At 38.4% G+C, this 19,858-nt stretch overlaps 1 protein-coding gene across 1 annotated transcript; it reads right to left on the reverse strand.

Moving 5' to 3' along the window:
- Positions 1-678: 678 nt before the first annotated feature.
- On the reverse strand, positions 679-19,312 carry LOC123600428 (olfactory receptor 52Z1-like). The gene is made up of 3 exons (XM_045482487.1): positions 19,045-19,312; positions 17,645-17,822; positions 679-2,075 (listed from the first exon to the last, which is right to left on the reverse strand). Exons 1-3 carry the CDS (start codon positions 19,310-19,312, stop codon positions 1,058-1,060), a joined length of 1,464 nt encoding a protein of 487 aa, XP_045338443.1. The 3' UTR covers positions 679-1,057.
- Positions 19,313-19,858: the final 546 nt, after the last annotated feature.

Here is a 19,858-nt window from a genome sequence, read left to right on the forward strand (position 1 = left end):
TTATTAATTGACAGGTGAATATTCTCTAGAGAGAAAAGGGATTACACGCAGGAATTATGACAGATAGATTTATAGATGATAGTTTGTCCCAGCTACTATAGAATGGAATTAGTAGGAATGTTTGGTGTGCAAAAACCAATAAACTAGAAAAATTGCAGGTGCTTATATAAAAGAGCCAAATGAATCCAGTGAACATAATCTTGACCATTTGCCACGATTTATCTTTTTTGAGAATTTCCCTGACACAATTTCAACCCTGTTAATCAGAATATCAAGTGCTGTAACAGATTGATGCAGTTTTAACAATATGACCCAATATGGGGCAATTAGCCTGGCTGTGTCCTTCCTGAGTCACAGATATTTAAATTGCTTGAATGTATGCCATGCCTCATACTGTTTTTCTGTTTACTTAATCTAACCAAAGTAAGTTTCATTTGTGTGTAACCAAAATAATCTTTATTACACCAAGTATTAAAGGAGATAGCAACATTTTCTGAAAGATAAGGGAAAGTTTTTTAAGAGGAAAGGAAAGAAGTATTTAAAGTATAGGTGTTATTTAATACATAAGGACATAGTAGGGAGTTTGCTACATAAAATTATTAGCATTTGGCTTTTGACTTGGTAATGCATTTATCTATTTAACAATATTTATTAATTTTTTTTATATTCTAGGTTCTGTGGATATAATGATGAAGCTGTAATCTGAACTAAGCCATGACTTACAGAGTTTACATTTTGTCCTGTCCATAGCAAACTGACATAAAGAAGTAATTGTGTATTTAAAAAGGATATTTAAGTCCCCTGTGCTTACAGTGACATTCCACTGATTTTTACCTCATTATGTTGAGATATTCCTTGATGGTACTGAAGCAGTTCCCTATTAGCTTCCTGTTTACCCTATGTCGGGAAGACAGCATTTAGAAATGTGACTATTTTAAGCTCTATTCAGAGGTTAAGTGTTTTGAGAATGGATCTGCCCAGGTTGATTCAGACTTGACATTTAAGCCTGATCCCCATCCTGGACTTACCTATTCCTTGTTGCTTCATAACCTTTGAGTCATTTTGGTTTGTTACAGAGCCCTAGTACATGCATCCTTATCTCCTTTGTCTTTACTCCATAAACAATGGGGTTCATAGTGGGTGGCACCAGTAAGTAGAGGTTTGCCAGGAGGATAAGGACATGCTTGGGTACATGATCTCCAAAGCGATGGGTAAAGAAGGAAAAGAAGGCCAGAGTATAAAATATCAAGATGACACATATATGAGCTCCACATGTTGCAAAGGCTTTTGTCCGGGCTTCCCTAGAAGGTAGTTGGAAGACTGTTCTCAGGATTAGCCAGTAGGACAGGGAGATGAGAACAAAGTCTAGCCCTGTGGTGAGGAGAGCAGCAGTGAGCCCATAAATGCTATTGAGGGCAATGCTATTACAGGCCAACTTGGCAATGCCCATGTTCTCACAGTAGGTATGGTGGATGATGTTTTCCCGGCAAAAGTGTAGCCGGAGAATGAGGAGGACACCAGGAGTGACCACAGCCACACTCCGAGTCACCAGAGCCAGACCCACCTTGCTAATGAGAGAACCTGTAAGAAAGGTTGCATAACGGAGTGGTGTACAGATAGCCACGTAGCGATCAAAAGCCATGGCCAAGAGAACAGCAGATTCAGAGAGGAACAGAGCATGAACAAAAAACATCTGTGTGAGACATGCAGGGAATGTTAATGGGGAAGGACCCTGCCAGAAGATAAGAAGCATTTGGGGCACTGTCACAGTACAAAGGAGAACATCATTGAGTGCCAGCATGGCCAGGAAGAGATACATGGGTTCATGGAGGTTCCTGTCCCCAACCACCACTGCCATAACCAGGCCATTGCCTATCACAGCCAAAAGGTACATGAAGCTGAAGGGGATGGAGATCCAGATTTGGAAGTCTTCTAATCCTGGGACTCCAGTCAGCAGAAAGGCAGTGAGGTGAGTGGATGTAGAATTGGATATTCTTGTAGACAGGTGGCCCAAGTCTGTTACATGAAAATTAGAGAGAAAATAGCTGGAGTAAATATTAATAGAAAACACATTCCTTCATCCTAGTTAAGATCTAACCATTAATTCTGGGATAAGGAAGTAGAAACAGAATAAAATCATCTGAAAAAAATTATTAAAAATCTGAATGAGGGTGCCTGGCTGGCTCAGGCAGTAGAGCATGTGACTTTTGATCTTGAGGTCTTGAGCCTGAGTTCAAGTCCCACTTTCGGCTTACATCTTACTAAACACACACAAACACAACAAACAAACAACCCCCCCCCCCCAAACCTGAATGATTATGGGCAAACCACTTCCCTTTTATGGGGCATCTTGTTCTCTCTGAAAAAAAAAATATGAATCAGAACAATAAGTGGTAAACCTTTATTTTTGTAAACTTAATTGTTACAAACACATGATTTAGGTATATGTCTTTTGAACTTTCAACTGTGGTATGTATATAGTTTTTGCCTTTTTAACTTGATAATAATTTATTAAATACCAAGAAGTAATTTGTATTTATTTTTTCTATGTAACACTGAATAGAAGACTGGAGAGAGTTAATATTCCATTGTTTGACAAAGTTAACGGGAGGACGTGGGTTGGATGGTCAACTAATACATAATGAGTCAGCATGAAGATTCCAATTCTTATTTTCCATCCTGATGGTGTGAGTGATGTTTCCTTGGCTTACTTTTTCTACAGTAAAGAAAATGTTTTATTCTGCCTCTCATTTCAACTCTTGAAGACAATAGTTTAACTACCATGAAATTTAAACTGCTTTGCTAAAGTTGTAGTGTTATTCAAACCCTAACAAGCACAAACATTCAAGGATCATGAAATGGAGTCAAGGAAGACGAAGACAAATGAAACTCCAGAGTACAGAATGTTCTCATTCAGAACAAGACAGTCACTGAAGATGTCAAGGCCCATGATTATTCAATTCCTATTATTGAAAGACCCAACCGCAGAGTAGAGTGACTAAAATGTTCACATTCACAAACAAAAGAATAAGATCACATTTTAGCAACTTTAAAAAAAATTTAATGTTTACTTGTTTTTGAGAGAGAGAGAGAGAGGGAGAGAGAGAAAGCGAGAATGGGGGAGGGGCAGAGAGAGAGAGAGAGGGAAGCACAGAATCCGAGGCAGGCTCCAGGCTCTGAGCTGTCAGCAGAGAGCCTGACACAGGGGTTGAATCCACAAACCAGGAGATCATGACCTGAGCCGAAGTCAGATGTTCAACTGACTGAGCCACTCAGGCGCCCCCACATTTTAGCAACTTTTTAAAGTAGCAGCAGTTCTTACTTTTCATATATCAAAAAAATTTTGAATAAAAATAGCTTTTGTAAAAAAAAAAAAAAACACCTCAAATATCTTTTCCCAGGGCTTATAAAACACAAATTCAATTAGTCAAGTTTGTAATCAAATGCAATACTTTTGGTAAAGGCACCAAGTATGTTTATAAACACTTTTTGACTACAAATCATGAGAGGTTTCAAAAAGATGGATGATAAATTCTGTTTTCACTAAAAAGAACCACCAAAATCTAGAATCTGCAAAGGATCCACTTTTCATGTTACACCGCCACGAGGATGGAAAACTACACTGTAGTGCAAGATGTCTGTCATCCCTTTAATTGTTAATTGAAACCCTTTTCAGATTATCCCAACCCTTAACAAAGAAGTAGGACACATTATCACATGAAGTAATACATATTTATTCTATTGTCCTTCACACTGTCTTCACTCTCTCTCTCTCTCTCTTCCTCTCTCTCTCTTTCTCTATTGAGATGATGAAGAAAAGACAAAATTTTTCATCAAAAGGCAAAACATAGAAGAGATGAAATGGTTTTTAATGCAAGTCCAAGAGAGAATTTTTGAATGGTTGTTTTGGAGGTATAACCACAACTTTAATTAGCCTGGTAAGATTGAGGCTTTGCTTCTTTTATCTGGTTGTTTCCCAGCAGTGCCTGGCTTTGCCATGTAGCAGTCACACAGAAAATGTCAGCATATTTAAATAGAAGACATATCACATTTCAGCACAGGGATGGGCAATATGGCAGTAATGGTAAAAATAATAATTATATAGATGTATTAATGCTTACCATGTGCTAAGCATTTTCTTAAAACTCATTCTAATCACTTTACATAGATTATCCATTTTAATGGTAACAACTACTATATGAATAACTATTGTTAGTACCTAATTTTACACAGAAGGGAACTCAGGTACTCAAGGACTTTCCCAAGGTCACATCACTAAGGAGTATGTAAATCCTGTTTCAAAATCAGGGATCTAATTGCAGCACCCACAGTATTAACCACTAAACTATGCTAACTTACCTTTTAGATGCATGAGTTTTCTAAATCATTGGGAACATAAAAATGCAGATCTTGAATTTCCTCTTAGCACTGTCCACAGTGGTATTCTTAGGTCTTAAGTAAAAACGTCATGTCTAGCTTATAGAGATTCAGAGAACATGTCTATACATATATATACCACCTGCATTTTACATAGATATCTATAACAACAATTGAAATCACCTCGGGGCCAAGAAGTCTTTTGGGTATTTTACCTGATGAGTGATTGTTTTTGCACCTGAGACCCATAGTTTGTATATGGAGTAGCTGATTAAACCAACCTTTCACACTTGTGAAGTTATATTTCCCAATTTTGAAATGCATTGTGTAATTTTCCATCTCAAACCAAGTACCTGAGCAACATCTCTGCACTTTTTTGCTAGTTCAGTATGTAGTCCTTGAGGGATACTATTGCCTGACTATTCTGGAATAAGGATATCTTTTATGATAAAGACCAACTATTGAGGCTATTTTAATACATGTCCCTACATGGCCCGGTCTCCTTTAGTGACATATTTTGAGGTTATTCCAAAGGAAAAGCACGGCAGAATATTTGAAGTTTTGAAATATTCAAAATAATTGAAATATTTTAAACATTGAAGATTTAAATATATATATAATCACACATATATATATATATACATATATATATATATTACTTATAAAGCAGTTTTAAGTTTATAGAAAAATTAATCAGAAAGTACAGAGTCCACACATAATCCTTTCACTACAATCCACACGGTTTCTCCTGTTATTAACACATCACATAGGTGTGATCCAACAGTTATAACTTATTAGCCAATATTGCCACATTTTTGTTAGTTAAAAACAATAGTTACATGAGACCTCACTCCTTAAGGTATACATTTTATGGTTTTGACCATTTGTCAAATGATGACATGTATCCCCTGTTACGGCATCGTACACCACAGTTTCACTGCTCTACAAATCCCTTGTATTCTACATGTTTACCCATCCTTCCTTCCAAGCCCTTTGACAACCACTGATCTGTCTCTATAGTTTTATTTTTTTCACACTGTCATATAGTTGGAAACATGCAGTATTGGTGCCCTTTCAGATTGGGTTCTTTCCCTTAGCAATAAGCATTTAATTTCCTCTGTGCCTTTTCGTGGCTTAATAACTCATTTATTTTTACTGGCAAATAATATTCCATTGTATGGAAGTGCTACAGTTTATGCATTAACCTACTGAAGGACATCTTGGTTGCCTTCAAGTTTTGATCATTATAAGTAAAGCTTCTATAAATATGTTGGTACCAGTTTTTGTGTGTAAAATACGTTTTTACCTCATCTAGGCCCATACAAAGGAGTGTCATCACTGGAGCCTATGGTAAGATTACATTTACTTTTGTAAGAGCAGCCAAATTGCCTTCCAAAGCGATTTTAGTGATACAGTAACTATCAAAACAGATATTCCTCCACCTGCATTTTAAAGGATGGAGGGCAGTCTGACAGGAAAATACTCAGGTGAAATCCACAATATATCAGAAATAAGAGGCTTTTGGGATCAATATTACCATAGTTTATTTGTTCCCAAGGATACATGATCTGGGACCCATTTTCTCCATCTTCTGGCTGGCCATCCACTTGTGTGTCACAAACTGGCCCCATACATTGAGGGCAGGAAAAAAAGAAAGAGGCAGACCACTCTAGACAGATAAGTGGCAAGTTTAATAAGCAAGGGAACTTGCTTATGAGGCTTATCTTGGGTGGCCACAAGATGAGTAACTCCCTACACCAGCCCACCAGAATCTTAAAAGTTCATATAGAGGCCCTCATGGAATTTGGTCATGTATAGCCTCCAGGCAGTCTCAGCAACATGTTACTCTCTCAAGGCTGTGTCCTTGGAACAGGTCCTAGTCAGAAATGGTGGGCAGAATGTATATTCCAAAGACAGTGGAGTGGGTGAGAAGCCAGCAATTGCCTGGGTCTAGCTTGTGGGTTAACCAGCCCTCAAGTTCTCTTGATGACCTCCTTCAAAAATATGAACACAACATTGATAATAAAACAACTATGTGTTTCATCTTCCTTGAACTACATCTTCCAGAATTTTTCTATATCATTTCATTATTTTTCAATAAATATTATGTGTGGTTTATCTATCAAAAAAACCTCCCCTAGATTATTTACAAACATGCCTGAATCCTACATTCTTGTCTTGTGCATTTAGGCATATTTTTATGCAGCTTCCTGAGAAAGGGAAGACTAGAGGAATAACAAGATTGTGGAGATTGGAGTTCAAGAATTCTGATTTAGGGGGCGCCTGGGTGGCGCAGTCGGTTAAGCGTCCGACTTCAGCCAGATCACGATCTCCCGGTCCGGGAGTTCGAGCCCCGCGTCAGGCTCTGGGCTGATGGCTCAGAGCCTGGAGCCTGTTTCTGATTCTGCGTCTCCCTCTCTCTCTGCCCCTCCCCCATTCATGCTCTGTCTCTCTCTGTCCCAAAAATAAATAAACATTGAAAAAAAAATTTGAAAAAAAAAAAAAAAAAAAAGAATTCTGATTTAGAAGTATTAAGTTGAAATTCATATTATATACTATATGGAGATGTCAAGTTGTATGAGTAAAGAAATATAGGTCAGGGATGGTGATATGCACTTGGAAATTATCAGCACATATTATTTGTGGTCATAGGAATAAATGTGGTCATAGAAGGAAAGACTATAAATATGTAGAAGGTAAAGGCAGAACAAGAAATAGGGGCCCTACAGATCAGGAGAAAATGGGAAGATATGTAAGGAGGTAGATAATATGAAGTATCTCCACTGATTCCCTTTTTCCTACCTTCTACATTCATTTCAACAGACAGCTTTATTTATTCTACCTTTCATTGATCTCAAATTTCATTTTTAAGTTTATTTTGAGAGAGAGTGAAAGAGTGTGCATATGTGTGCATATGTGTGTGTGTGTGTGTGTGTGTGTGTGTGTGTGTGTATACATAAGCTGGGGAGGGGCAGAGAGAAAGGGAGAGAGAAAATGCCAAGCAGACTACCGCCTGTCAGTGCAGAGCTGGATGCAGGGCTCGATCTCACAACTGTAAGATCATGACCTGAGTTGAAATCCAGAGTTGGCAGATAAGTGATTAAGCCACACAGGCACCCCCGGAAATATTATTTTGAATTTTTTTATTGCTGATTTCTTCCCCTTCAACATATGTTTCTCACATCAAGGGCTTTGTCTGCTTTGTTTATTACACTGCCGTTAGTTAGAATATTCCCCTATTACCTAGTGCTAAAAAATAGTTGATTTAATGAATGAAAGAGCTGATTTAATGAGTAAATGCAGGAATGTGAAAAAATTCCATGTGCATGGTGGTGGAATAAGAGATCTTAAAACTTCTTTGCAGGGTAGTGTTCAAGCAATAGATATGTGTAGTTTTGTCTTTCTTTTTTCTATATTTCTGATACATTCCTATCATATTTTCATAAAGAATTGATCTTCTTCATATCTCTTCCTAATCAGTATAACAATAAAAATCAGACATATATCTAAGAACTGGAAAATGGCTAAATGAAGTATAAAACATGAAATTAATGAACTGTTTTGCGACCCTTAATATTGTAATTCCAAAAACTGTAGCAGTAAAAGCAGTCTTTACTGCATAATATTTTCTCATTGGAAATCAGGAATTATGTATGTGCAACCATGTAAAAAATTATTATGTAAAGCCAATGTGATTACAAATTTGAAAGAATTTAGTGTGAGAAACAGATCTGTAAAGTATTTTTGACCAACAAATACACCCACACTGAAATTAGTTTTATCGTGAGACAAATTCTACTAAAGAAATCATCTGTTTTCTTTCCCTTTTCATGGGCCATTAATAAAAATAGTGGGAGAATAACTCTGAGGATTTGGTGCTATCTTCTGTTCAAGAGTCTCTGCTCCAGCATAGTTGGGTTCCACAGGGAATGCATGCACAGCTGGGCCACTTTCTTGGCTTCCCTGAGGCAGTTCCAGAACTATTAATATAGTTGTGGTTAGCTGAAAAGGCAGTAGATTATAATACAGTCAGGTCAGCAGCTTCTGATGATACAGGACAAGTAAGATCAAGGATAACACAACCACTTCAGTGTCTCACTTCATCACTAAAAGTATGGAACATGAGACACCGAACACTTCATCAATGTCAGCAGAGTCAGAGAACAAAATAGCATTGAAGATTCAAATGTTCTCTAAGGCAATAGGAGGGAGGAAATAATGGGATGCTGATTAGTATCTTCTATGAAGGAAATTCCTCATAAAATTGACAAGATGCCATAAAATTGTGGGGTTTTTTGTTTTGTTTGTTTTGTTTGTTTTGTATCTTTCTCCTTAATTCTATCAATGCAGGTCCCGAGTGCCACAACACCTTACCTCTCTTTAGAATTCTCCTTTTCTCCAGAAGCTTTACACTATTCCCATCTGATCTTGTCTCTAGGAAAGGCAGGCAACCCAGCTGAGGTTTTCTGAGGATAAATAATGGCAGTGAAAATAAAAGACATAAAAGTAGCAGCCCCTTGACCTCCTATTTAGTCAAATCCTAGGGCAAAGCATAGACATCAATATTGTTATGTACAACAGAATCAAGGATAACCCAAGTTATTTAAATTTTTTTTAATCAAAGATCTGATAGTGAAGAATTCTAGGCTGTGATACAGAAACACCTGGAAAGAGAGGGGTTGTATCAGTTTACTCTCTTTATCCAATTCTGTATCCTCAGGAAGGCTACCTGCATATGTCATATCTGCAGTACATAATTATTGTTGAAGTGAGAAGCAGGGACTTTGTGATCTATTGAAAAAAAGTCAGTTCCTATAGTGCCACAGTGACACAGAGAAAACTATTCCAAGCAAGTATTGTACCATGTGGCTTCTGGGGAAATGGACTAGATGACAATGTCCCAAATAGAATCCAGGCTGCCTGCCTCCTTCATGTTCTTACACCTTACTACAAAAAACTCTAAGGGCATCTGAATTGCTCATTCAGACCCTCATCACTAAGTCTCCAGAAGAAAAAGAAGACCAAAAAATGGTGAGACAAGGGTTGATGAGTATGGAAAGATAATCTACACAAAAGAATAACCTCTTGGCAGCAGAGCTAATGGGCCAAATAATTCTCTAATGTGAAATGTTATGTGGAATTTCATGCTAAATATTTTAATTGCTACTTTGCATTTGTAAATTTGCTTAATTATCCATTTAGTTTTTCTTAACTTTGATAGAATCTTATCAGATTTTGCCCTGTTTTAAATAGTATGCTCTTATTTTTTTTAACTGTCCTGCCAGATTCCACTTTTTAAAAACTTTCATTATTTTCTTATTCCTATTTTTCTAGAGATTATTGTTGGTTATTTTGAAATTCTCAATTTAATACTTCTTTATTTATTTCTCTTTTTTATCATTTATATAATAAAACCAAAGAAGTCTATGATTTTACTACAAACTAAGAATCGGAATTGGCCATCCAGATGACAATGTTCTCATATTTTACAATTTCATAGGACTGTACTTTGAACTTGATTTACTCTTTCATTGAAGAGCTGCTCTGAAAAGCAAATTTAATTGCACAATGATGGGTGTGCTTTACTTACCCTTTACATACTTCTGTCTCCTTTCTAAACTATTGTATTTGCCGAAGTAAAACTAATATTCAAAATACATATTGAACTGTATATATTCAGCAAATTTCCAATTTCATTACCAAGTAATTTGAGATTTACTTTTTTGTCTGTTGTCTTATTCATTCTCAGAGAGAAAGATCAGCCTATTCTCAGTAGTTGCTAACTCCAAAATTGAGTGATATATTTATTGTCCCCCCACCCCTCTCTCTCTGCCATCCTCCAGGCTTCAGGAGTATTAATTCTATTAATTCTCTGAGCTACACTCAAAGCAAGTGTTGAGGAACAGAGCTATGAGAAGCCATGAAATTTCTATGTATTTCCTATCAAAGATGAACTTTTTCGCTTGATCACCCTTTTGGTCATATTAGACCTGGCATAGAAAGTTTTAATGTCACTCTTCTAGCTTTCATTCCTTGGAAAAGGAATCTAGAATACATAAAATTAATATTATTTATTAATATATGCTAATTATATGTAGCATAGTGGACAATCAAGTGAAAGTTAAGAAACAATCTCCCGTCCTTTTTATTCTACAGTTTAATTGCCATTTAAATAAATTTTAGAAATATTTCTGGACAAGTGAATGCCAAATTGGGATGAAACTATTAAAATTAGTGTTCTGCAGTGATAATTCCAAAGTAATAGCAATTACCTTTGAAGCCACCTTCCCATATTTGAAAAATAATAATATTCTTCTAAGTACCCTGTGACTCAAGAAATTAAAAAAAAAAAACTTAGGAAGTAGTTTGAAGTGAAATAAAATGAAAATAAAACATCTTAGAATTAATGAGAAACCACTGATGCATTAAGTTTTTTTTTCAAAAAGGAAAATAATCTTGTTTGTTATACAACTTCTTTCAAAACAAGGGTTGTTCTAAAGAAGTGATATTTTGTTTGCATCTTCCTGGATGTATAACTCCCAATCTCCGCTAACAGATTGGTTTGTAATGTTTCAGACTTTTCACTATGTGGAGAGAGATGTATACAAAGGATATGTTTTAGGCAACCACATTATGCAGAATACATAGAACATTTCTTTTATCAATTAACAGTGTACCATGATGACTTCATTTGTGTGTTTGATAAAACAAGGAGACAGTCGTAGAAAAAAGCTTAGGTCTCAAACAACTACTCCAGCTTCACCTACATACAAACAAAAGAAGATTCCTTAATATTCTCAGTGGAAGCACTGATGTTTCTGATTGTGAACTTCATTGTGGTTATAATTTTCTCTTAATTTTAAAGGTCCAATATGCTTCAGAACCAAGATTGCTCTTCAGTCCTCAACCCTTCACGCTTCACTGGCTTCCTTACTGCAGAACTACTATCATCCCTCACACTTACTGTGAACTTATGGCTCTGAATTAGCTAGCTTGTGCGGAGACAAGGATGTGCAGAATCTACAACCTGACTGCTGCCTTCCTCACAGGAGGTTTAGATTTCATATTAATCCTATGTTCCTATGTTATCATCCTTTACACTGTCTTTGGTCTTCCATCCAAGACTGCTCGGCTCAAGACCTTGAGCACTTGTGGATCCCATGTGTGTGTGATCTTAGTGGCCTACGCTCTAGCCTTTTTCTCCTTCCTCACTCACAGATTTGGTCACCCTATGGCTCCTCATATTCACATCTTTGTGGCTAACATCTACCTTCTTGTTCCACCCATGGTGAACCCAATGATCTCTATGGTGTAAGAACCAAGAGACTCAGAGATCGATTCCTCCAGGTTTTTGCTTCTCACAAATTCTGAAGCAAGCAACTCCCAACTCTTCCCTTAAGAAGTTTCTTTGGCTTATGGGAAAAAAAAAAAAAGGAAAAGAAAAAGAAAAAGAATGAACTTCTTTCTAGAATTCTGAATTCCTACATCTTCCATTTTTAATATTCAAAGTATTAGTTTAAATTGACTAGATTTTGTTTTCCTCAGATAATTTGCCAAGGAGATGGTTGACTTAGATTACTTATTCTTAATATATTTGCATGACAGTGCAATATCTCCACTATTATTTGTTCTTATATGCTATGTTTGCTCCCAGGAGACTATCCAGTCGTTCAGTCTTATTGCCTTTGTCAGAGGTGTTTTTTTATTGACTCATTATCTCTTACTTTCAGTAAGAAGCTGTAAATTTGTATATATGAGTTAATGGGATTGTTTGTATCTCCTGAACTGTTAAGTCTGAAAGCATTTTAAATATGTAATCTTGGAAGTTGGGATGGTTCTAGCAAAATATTTTTTCAACACATAAATGAGGAAACTGTCACGATATGCTTTCCAGAGGCCTTCCTGAAATCTTTTTGAGACATACTTTACTCTAGCTAAAATCTTTCTAAAATTTCTAAATAACATTTCTTCGCACACACACTCCTCCAAAAATCTTAATGGTATGCAGAATTGTCCTACCATTTTTTCTTTTTCTCTTCCCTCAGTGTGGTTCAAGTTGACTTGGTTGATACTTTGAATATATCTATAGGGGTGCCTGGGTGGCTCAGTTGGTTAAGCGTCCAACTTCAGCTCAGGTCATGATCTCGCAATTTGTAAGTTCGAGCCCCATGTCGGGCTCTGTGCTGACAGCTCAGAGCCTGAAGCTTGCTTCAGATTCTGTGTCTGCCCCTCTCTCTGCCCCTCCCATGCTCATGCTATGTCTCTCTCTGTCTCACAGTAATTGAATAAACGTTTAAAAAAAGATTTAAAAAAAGGTATTTATAGCTCCCTCTCCCATTCTTTGATGACCTTGCATATTCTAATCCTATATACTCCCAATCTATATTATAAAATAGATGAATACTCTTTTCTGGCATTTCCTTATAATTCATCTTTCTAGTTACTCTTGATTGCAATATTGCCCCTTCATTTTCCTTTTTGGAAGTTCAATGATTCACATTTGTATGGAATATCAGGTAGGATAAGTCACTGTGGGTATATAATATAAAGATTATGGTTTCTCTAAGATCTATATTATTCCTAATAATGTCCAAAATAGTTTTGTCATTAGACCCTAGTAGCATATTGTATCAAGTTCTTCTGCAGCTGGAGTACCTCTCTCAATGTGAAGTTATTCAGGATCATGAGAGTTTTTCCCTTGGTTGTTTTATTTCTTTTTTCCAAACAAGTGGGTTGTCAGGTGTCAGGAACTCCATGACCACTTTTTGTTGGCTGACATGTGATTTTGTACCTTCTCCTTTGAAAGTACCATGTTAACTGTTTGCTCATATTTCTGATTGTCTAAATGTATTTTATTGTCTTATACGTCACACTGTCTTGGTGCAGATGGAATATCCTTGCATATGGAAAATTCTAAGACAGGCAATAAATGGTACCGTTTAAGACAACTACTCTCAAGTCATACTGCTCAGTTTTGAATCCTAAAACAGCCACTTACAATCTGTGTTGCCCCTCAGGTTATGGCGCTTCTCTGCCTCAGTTTCCTTAGTGGCAAAATGGAGATATTGACTGTAGCAATTTCAGAAAATAATTCTGACATTTAAAAAAAAAAAAATTCCCTGCACGCGATTAGGTTCCCCTGGTGTTAACTTATGAGGAGTTTGAAAAGTTAAAGCATAGAATTAAAAACAATTATCCAGCAGCAGTGTTTAAATTGGAATCCAGAACAGTAAACTGAAGATAATTAGACCATTTTGGTGTCTGTTTTTATTCATTTTGATGAAAAATGCTAAAAATTTGAGTGAGCATAGAAAAGAAAAGGCTTCAAGAAATAGGAAAAGAGCACTTAGAAAAGCTGGACTGATATTCTCAGAATCATCTTCCTCATCATGTTTTCACTGAGTATACACAGGCCTACTTCAGATGCAAGTCATGCCTTTGGTTCATGGTCCCACTCTCCCTGGTAAAGTTGTGTGTTTTTTTTTTTCTTTTTGACTGTGAATTTTGGTAATATTTAAGAAGCAGCTTCAATTACTTCTAGATCAATAGCAACACTTATTCTGCAGTAGTCAGGAGCCTAGGTTACCCATCACACAATAGGTCAACCAGTTTCTCAATTAAAGATTCATTCAAAGAATGCACACCAGAATTCCATTCTGCTGCAGGCACAATGGTAAGTGCTGAGGATTCAGTAATAAACAAGGCTGATATGAAGCAGATATAATTGCTTCATATAATGTGTTTCTGATGGGGAGGGGGCATTTGGGAAATTGCATAAAATTATTTAACATGTAAGTTGAGCAAAGAATTTCACATTCTGAAAATGCGATAAAAAATGGATGCAGTCCTCTGAGAGAACACAGAATGAGGACTACTTTAGATAGTGTGATCAGATTATCTATAAGCAGAGATCTGAAATATAATGGCAACAGTTTTGAAAACGTGGGGAAGGAAAATTTCACGCAAAGGAAAGAGTAAGTAAAAAATCCTGGAGGCAGAGAAAAGCTCAAATTGTTTCAGGACAATTAGAAAAACAGTCTTGGGAACAACATAGACAAAGGAGAGAATCTTAACAATGTATTTGGAGAAGGCCCCACAAACCAAACACACTAATCATAATCCTTAGGAACACAGAATTGTATGTCCATGCTGGGGGCCACTGATATAATGGAGAAAGAGTGAAATGAGACAGCAAAGTGACCATTACTAGGCACTAGTTTATTGTAAACCTGGAAAGTTGGAGGACCTCCTTAGAAGAATGCAATTGACCCTCATTTACCACATGAGAGAGAGAAGAGAACACTTAAGAGTAGAGAAGCTCCAGGGAAGGTACAATTCTTAAAACTCATAAGCCTTCTATGTCAAGTTCAGGGTCATATTTGGGAAAGAGTGGAACACTGAAATACAGAATGGAGATATTTGAGGAGGCATACCTGAAAATTTTGATAACTCAACTTAAAAAACAAAAGAAAACAAAATGACAATGACAACAATTGGAAGAATGAATTAAAAGTCAGTTTAGGGGGTGTCTGTGTGGCTCAGTGAGTTAAGTGTCCAACTCTTGATTTTGGCTCAGGTCATGATCTCACGGTTCCTGAGACTGAACTCCGCATTGGGCTCTGCACTGTCAGTACTTGGGATTCTCTCTCTCCCCTCTCTCTGCCCCTTCCCCACTCTCTCAATCTCTCTCAAAATAAATAAATAAACATTATTTTTAAAAAGTCAGTTTGGAAAAAGCTTATGGATAATGAAGCAATCCCCTATTACAGAAGATTTAACTTCTTCGCAAAAACCTGGGAAATGGTGCTAATATTGGCTACTTTGGCCCTTGGAAGCTTCAAATAATGATGTTCCACACTTAAAGAAATAAAAATGTTAGGGGCGCCTGGGTGGCGCAGTCGGTTAAGCGTCCGACTTCAGCCAGGTCACGATCTCGCGGTCCGTGAGTTCGAGCCCCGCGTCAGGCTCTGGGCTGATGGCTCAGAGCCTGGAGCCTGTTTCCGATTCTGTGTCTCCCTCTCTCTCTGCCCCTCCCCCATTCATGCTCTGTCTCTCTCTGTCCCAAAAATAAATAAACGTTGAAAAAACTGCAATTTAAAAAAAAAAAAAAAAAAAAAAAGAAATAAAAATGTTAGAAAGCCATCTTACATGATACATAAATGTATGAAAATGCTCAGAGAGATGGGCATGTTAGAATAAGCAGATTCTAAAATACCAATAAACCACTAACCAATTATGTTCCATGGAAGATACTAGAGAACATTTTATTAAGTGAAGCCAGAATGCATTCAGGAGAGAGGTGCCAGCTTCACTGAGAAGTCCAATGATGACTGGCCTCCACGCACTAGATGAAAGGTAGCAGGTTCTGTTATAGAATTGGGAAGTAGAAGATACAAAAATAAAAATGAGCAGGTGGCAGTACTTAATCATTTGAAACAAGGTGTGGGAGGTTTTTTTTGTAATGAATGTCAAGACCAGAGTAACAGCCAAGGAGCCTGATGCAGAGAGAGACATGGAGCTGCTTAATACAGTATGACATAACTAGGCTGACATGCATTTCTCAAACTATACAACCAGAAGAAACCAAAGGCAGGTCATCAGGAAACTGAGGGCAGCTACTTCAAGATAAATGTCACAATACTTTGCTCAGTTTCCAACATGAGACATTTTCCAGATCCAGAATCCACTGACTAAATGATGTGCACTAACCATGTCTCCAAGAGGAAGAATATTGCAATAGTGTCGCAAGTACATTTGGAAATACGTGTCCCAGTTTTCTGCAAAGATGCAAAGATATCACAAAGACTTGTGTTCTGAATTGACATAATCTCAGAAATTCAAAGCATCATGATAAACTCTTATAATGAGAGCAAATGGAGGAAAGTTTAAAATAGAAGCCTGTTGCAACTTTGACTCACAGCAGATTAACAAAATTGAATCATTATTTGCATGCTTCCCAAAAGTGTATTTGGAAAGGACATACATAACCCTTAACAGAAACTCCCATTCATTCTTAGCCAAAGTATAAGAGTTATTATAGAAGAGAAAGTTAAGGAGGAGACTTTGCAACTGCCTTTACCCGCCTCCAGATAGTAAATAAAACAATATTGCTTCTTTTGGGGAATGGCAGAGATTAATACAACCATTAAAAAATCTAAGCATTACAGGGGTGCCTGGGTGGCTCATTTGGTTAAGCATCTTACTCTAGATTTCAGCTCAGGTCTTGATCTCAAGGTTGGAAGTTCAAGCCCTATGGTGGGCTCCATGCTAGGTGTGGAGCCTCCTTAAAAAAAAATTAAAGGTTGCAGAGCCATTTACCCCTTTCATATCCTCATTTAATTCACCAATCTGGCTCCTACACAAGTATAACATAGCTATAAGTATTGTCCCCGTTTAAGCAAACATAAAAGTTGGACAATGGGTTAGTGGACTATTGAAAACACAAGCAATTAATGGCACTAATTGCAACTGTTGTGCCAGAAGTTGGTTTTGTTGGATTTCTCAGGTACATGATATGTAGATATTGATATCACAGATGTATTATTTTTCAGTTCTATCAGGAAGAAAATTCATTAAGAGATCACACTCACATGGAAAACAATATCATATAAATACAATCATGCCAGGATTTTCAATTCTCCTAATGCCCTGATATAGTTCAATAATCCATACATTCTGGAGAATGTCCTCTTGGTTCATTTTAACAAGACTAGTTGAGCCATATGTGAAGAGTTTGTCGGAGGTCTTAATAAGACAGGTGTTCCAAAGAGTGGGAAATAAACCTTCTGAAAATTAAGTGGCCTATCCCAATAGCAAAGTTTTTTTTTTTTTTTTTTTTTTAGAGGCTCAGACATGTTCCAAAATGAAGAATGAATGTTTGCATCTTACACCTTTCACCACAAAATGAAGCACAATTCATGGTGTACTTTCCCATGTACTAGAGACAACATATTTCACATGTGGAATGACATCTGCAAAACCATCTATAAGTCACACAAAACACTTTAACCTTCAGTTAGGTTCAACGCAAGAAAGAGTTAGGAAGCAGGTCTTGGCCGCAGTGTACGCAGCCCAACGGTTTTGGCCATGGGCCTAGAAGTCTCTATGCTATTAGAATATGAGCGGTGGAAACATACCAGGTGTAAATTATGGTTAATTCCAAAAAAAGAAAAAAAGAGAAAAGAAAAGAATCACATTACAGACCTCTGTAATATTGAGAAAAGCCATGCCACATGCAGAAAAATATATATACACCATTAAAACTAACAAAAACCAGTAGCAGCGGCAGTTTCTGAAGCCAACCTGAGTTTCCAGGGACAGGGCATCCTCCCCTGAGAAGAATGGAGCACCCGACTCAGGTGCTTCTTCCGGCCCCAGGCCAACAGAATTTACTGAGGTGGGAGGGGTGAGAGCTCTTCCAGTCTGGCCAATCACATATCCCCAGCCTGGGATTGAGGGGTGGAGTCAGGTGTTCGGGCAAGTGATTGGCTGGGAAATGGTCCTCTCCACCAATGGGAGGGGCGGCGGAAGGAGGGGCGAGGCCTGGCTGCCTTAGTGCTTCCTGGAAGTCTCTGGCTGGAAAGATTCCAGAGGCAGGAAAGGGGCGCCTGGAAACAGTGGAGAGACAGCGGAGGCGATGCAGTCCCGGATCCTGCAGGCAAGTGAGGGTGGCTTGAGGGATCTCGAAGCCAAGAATCGGGTCCTCTCTGTCCACTCTGAGGCAAGCCCTTCTTGGCCGACCCTGCTATCCCCGGCTGACCGCGTGGCCCTGTCTCCCTGTGTGGGCCGGTGTTGGATGTAGCCCTGGGTCCTCATCCCTGGCCCTCAGCATCTGACCCGGTGAGAAGCCCCAGGAAGGCGGGAAGTTGGAAGGAAGTAAGGCAGAGAGGGACGAAAAAGAAATGGGACTCAGTTTTATAGCAAGGCAGGTTCCTGTAGCTGTCTTGGAAAGTAGCCCGGGGCTATAGCACAGGTTCACAATTGTTTTGTGCCATGAGTCAAACCGTAGGCCCCGTGAAGCTAGGCATTGCTGAAGTCCAAGTTGTCCTAGTGCAAGAAACACTCATGTTTAGGGGGAAAATAGTTCCTTTTATTCTTGAGCCACTCCTTTTCTGGCTCTGGCCTTGTCTGTGTTGTCACTCTCCTGTCCTTACCTGTTGCACTCACCCCCACCTTTTCCTTTCACGTCTGTGCCAGCCTCCTGTCTCTCCAGAAACTCTTTCTGGCCACCATTCTCAGAGCTGTTTCTCCTGCCAGGAGCCTCCTGTTGTTCCCTTTGCCGACCCTACTTCATTGTCTATAATCCCCAGTAAAGGGAGGAGGAGTCCCGGGAGAGTTGACGGTGTTTGGACTCTCCTTTTAGTAGTGTATGAAAGGATTTCCCCCAAAGCAGTCCTTTGATGAGCTATTCCCCCCAGCTATGGCCCCTTTTATTTCCACAGGCCTTGGGCTGTCAGCTTGCTTTCCGAGACCTTCCTTACACTCTCTCAGCAAAGATACAATGTTACAGTATTTATGTTGAGGGTCAATAAGGAAACTTACTATGCTATGTTCATGCAAGGCATTGAACATCTCTAAAACAGGTGATAGAAAATGGGTGCCAAGGAGGATAAGCAGTATGAGTTGCATGTTCGTGCCCCCAAATGAGGTGTTAGTGTGCCAGCACACCCTCAGTCCTGGGCGTGGTGGGGATCTGCTCTCTGTAGCCAGCCTGAGGAGAAGTGGTTGAGCTTTGGGAGCTACATGCCTGAGGCCTGTGAACTCCAACTCTGTTCGTGGTCTTTCCCTGTGGTTCACAGTCTAGCAAGGACCTAGCATGTGCAGCAGCATTTACTGCAGGCAACATTCTCCAACCTGCAAGAGACCACCTGCCCTTCCTACTCATCCCATCCAACTGGGATCTTCTTCCTCTAGCTTGCTGTACTGTAGATACCATTAGGATTTACCAGGTTTCAGTGAGTTCAACACCGAGGCTGATGCATTTTTAGGAATCTTAGATGACTTGGCAAAGGTTCGTGTTTAAATATGTTAATTACTGGACAGTGTAGAGAATGGGTTAGAAGGGTTTGTCAGATGATCTGGGTTGCTGGGATCCTTGTTCACTTTTTCATGTATTTTTTTTTTTTTTTTAGTAGTAGAGAAACAAGGTTTCTAGCTTATGTTTTCCCTTACCCACTTATTGAAATATATATTTTTTATGTTTATCTCCTTTGAGAGAGGAGAGAGAACTCACATGAGTGAGGGAGGGCCAGAGAGAGAAGAAGAGAGAGAGAATCTCAAACAGGTTCTGTACTGTCAGTGCAAAGCCCAGTGCAGGGCTGGAATCCATGAACCGTGAGATCATGACCAAGATTTCAACATTCAGCATGGCTTGACATGAACCATGAGATCATGTCAAGGTTTCCATATTCAACCAACCGAGTCACCCAGGCACCCATTAATGAAATAATGTACTGAATATGTTCCTTTGTCTTCCCTCCAC

Source organism: Leopardus geoffroyi, chromosome D1 (genome assembly GCF_018350155.1).
Source record: "Leopardus geoffroyi isolate Oge1 chromosome D1, O.geoffroyi_Oge1_pat1.0, whole genome shotgun sequence".
In the NCBI taxonomy this organism is placed as follows: domain Eukaryota; kingdom Metazoa; phylum Chordata; class Mammalia; order Carnivora; family Felidae; genus Leopardus; species Leopardus geoffroyi.

What these genes read in the sequence shown, in the direction of transcription:
- LOC123600428 (XM_045482487.1), bottom strand. Translation starts at nt 19,312, where the DNA reads ATGGTATCTACAGTACAGCAAGCTAGAGGAAGAAGATCCCAGTTGGAT. An exon ending in CACCACGCCCAGGACTGAGG is followed by an intron (nt 17,823 to 19,044) that starts GTGTGCTGGCAC and finishes CCTCAATCCCAG; the next exon opens with GCTGGGGATATGTGATTGGC. An exon ending in TGCCGCTGCTACTGGTTTTT is followed by an intron (nt 2,076 to 17,644) that starts GTTAGTTTTAAT and finishes ACTAGGATGAAG; the next exon opens with GAATGTGTTTTCTATTAATA.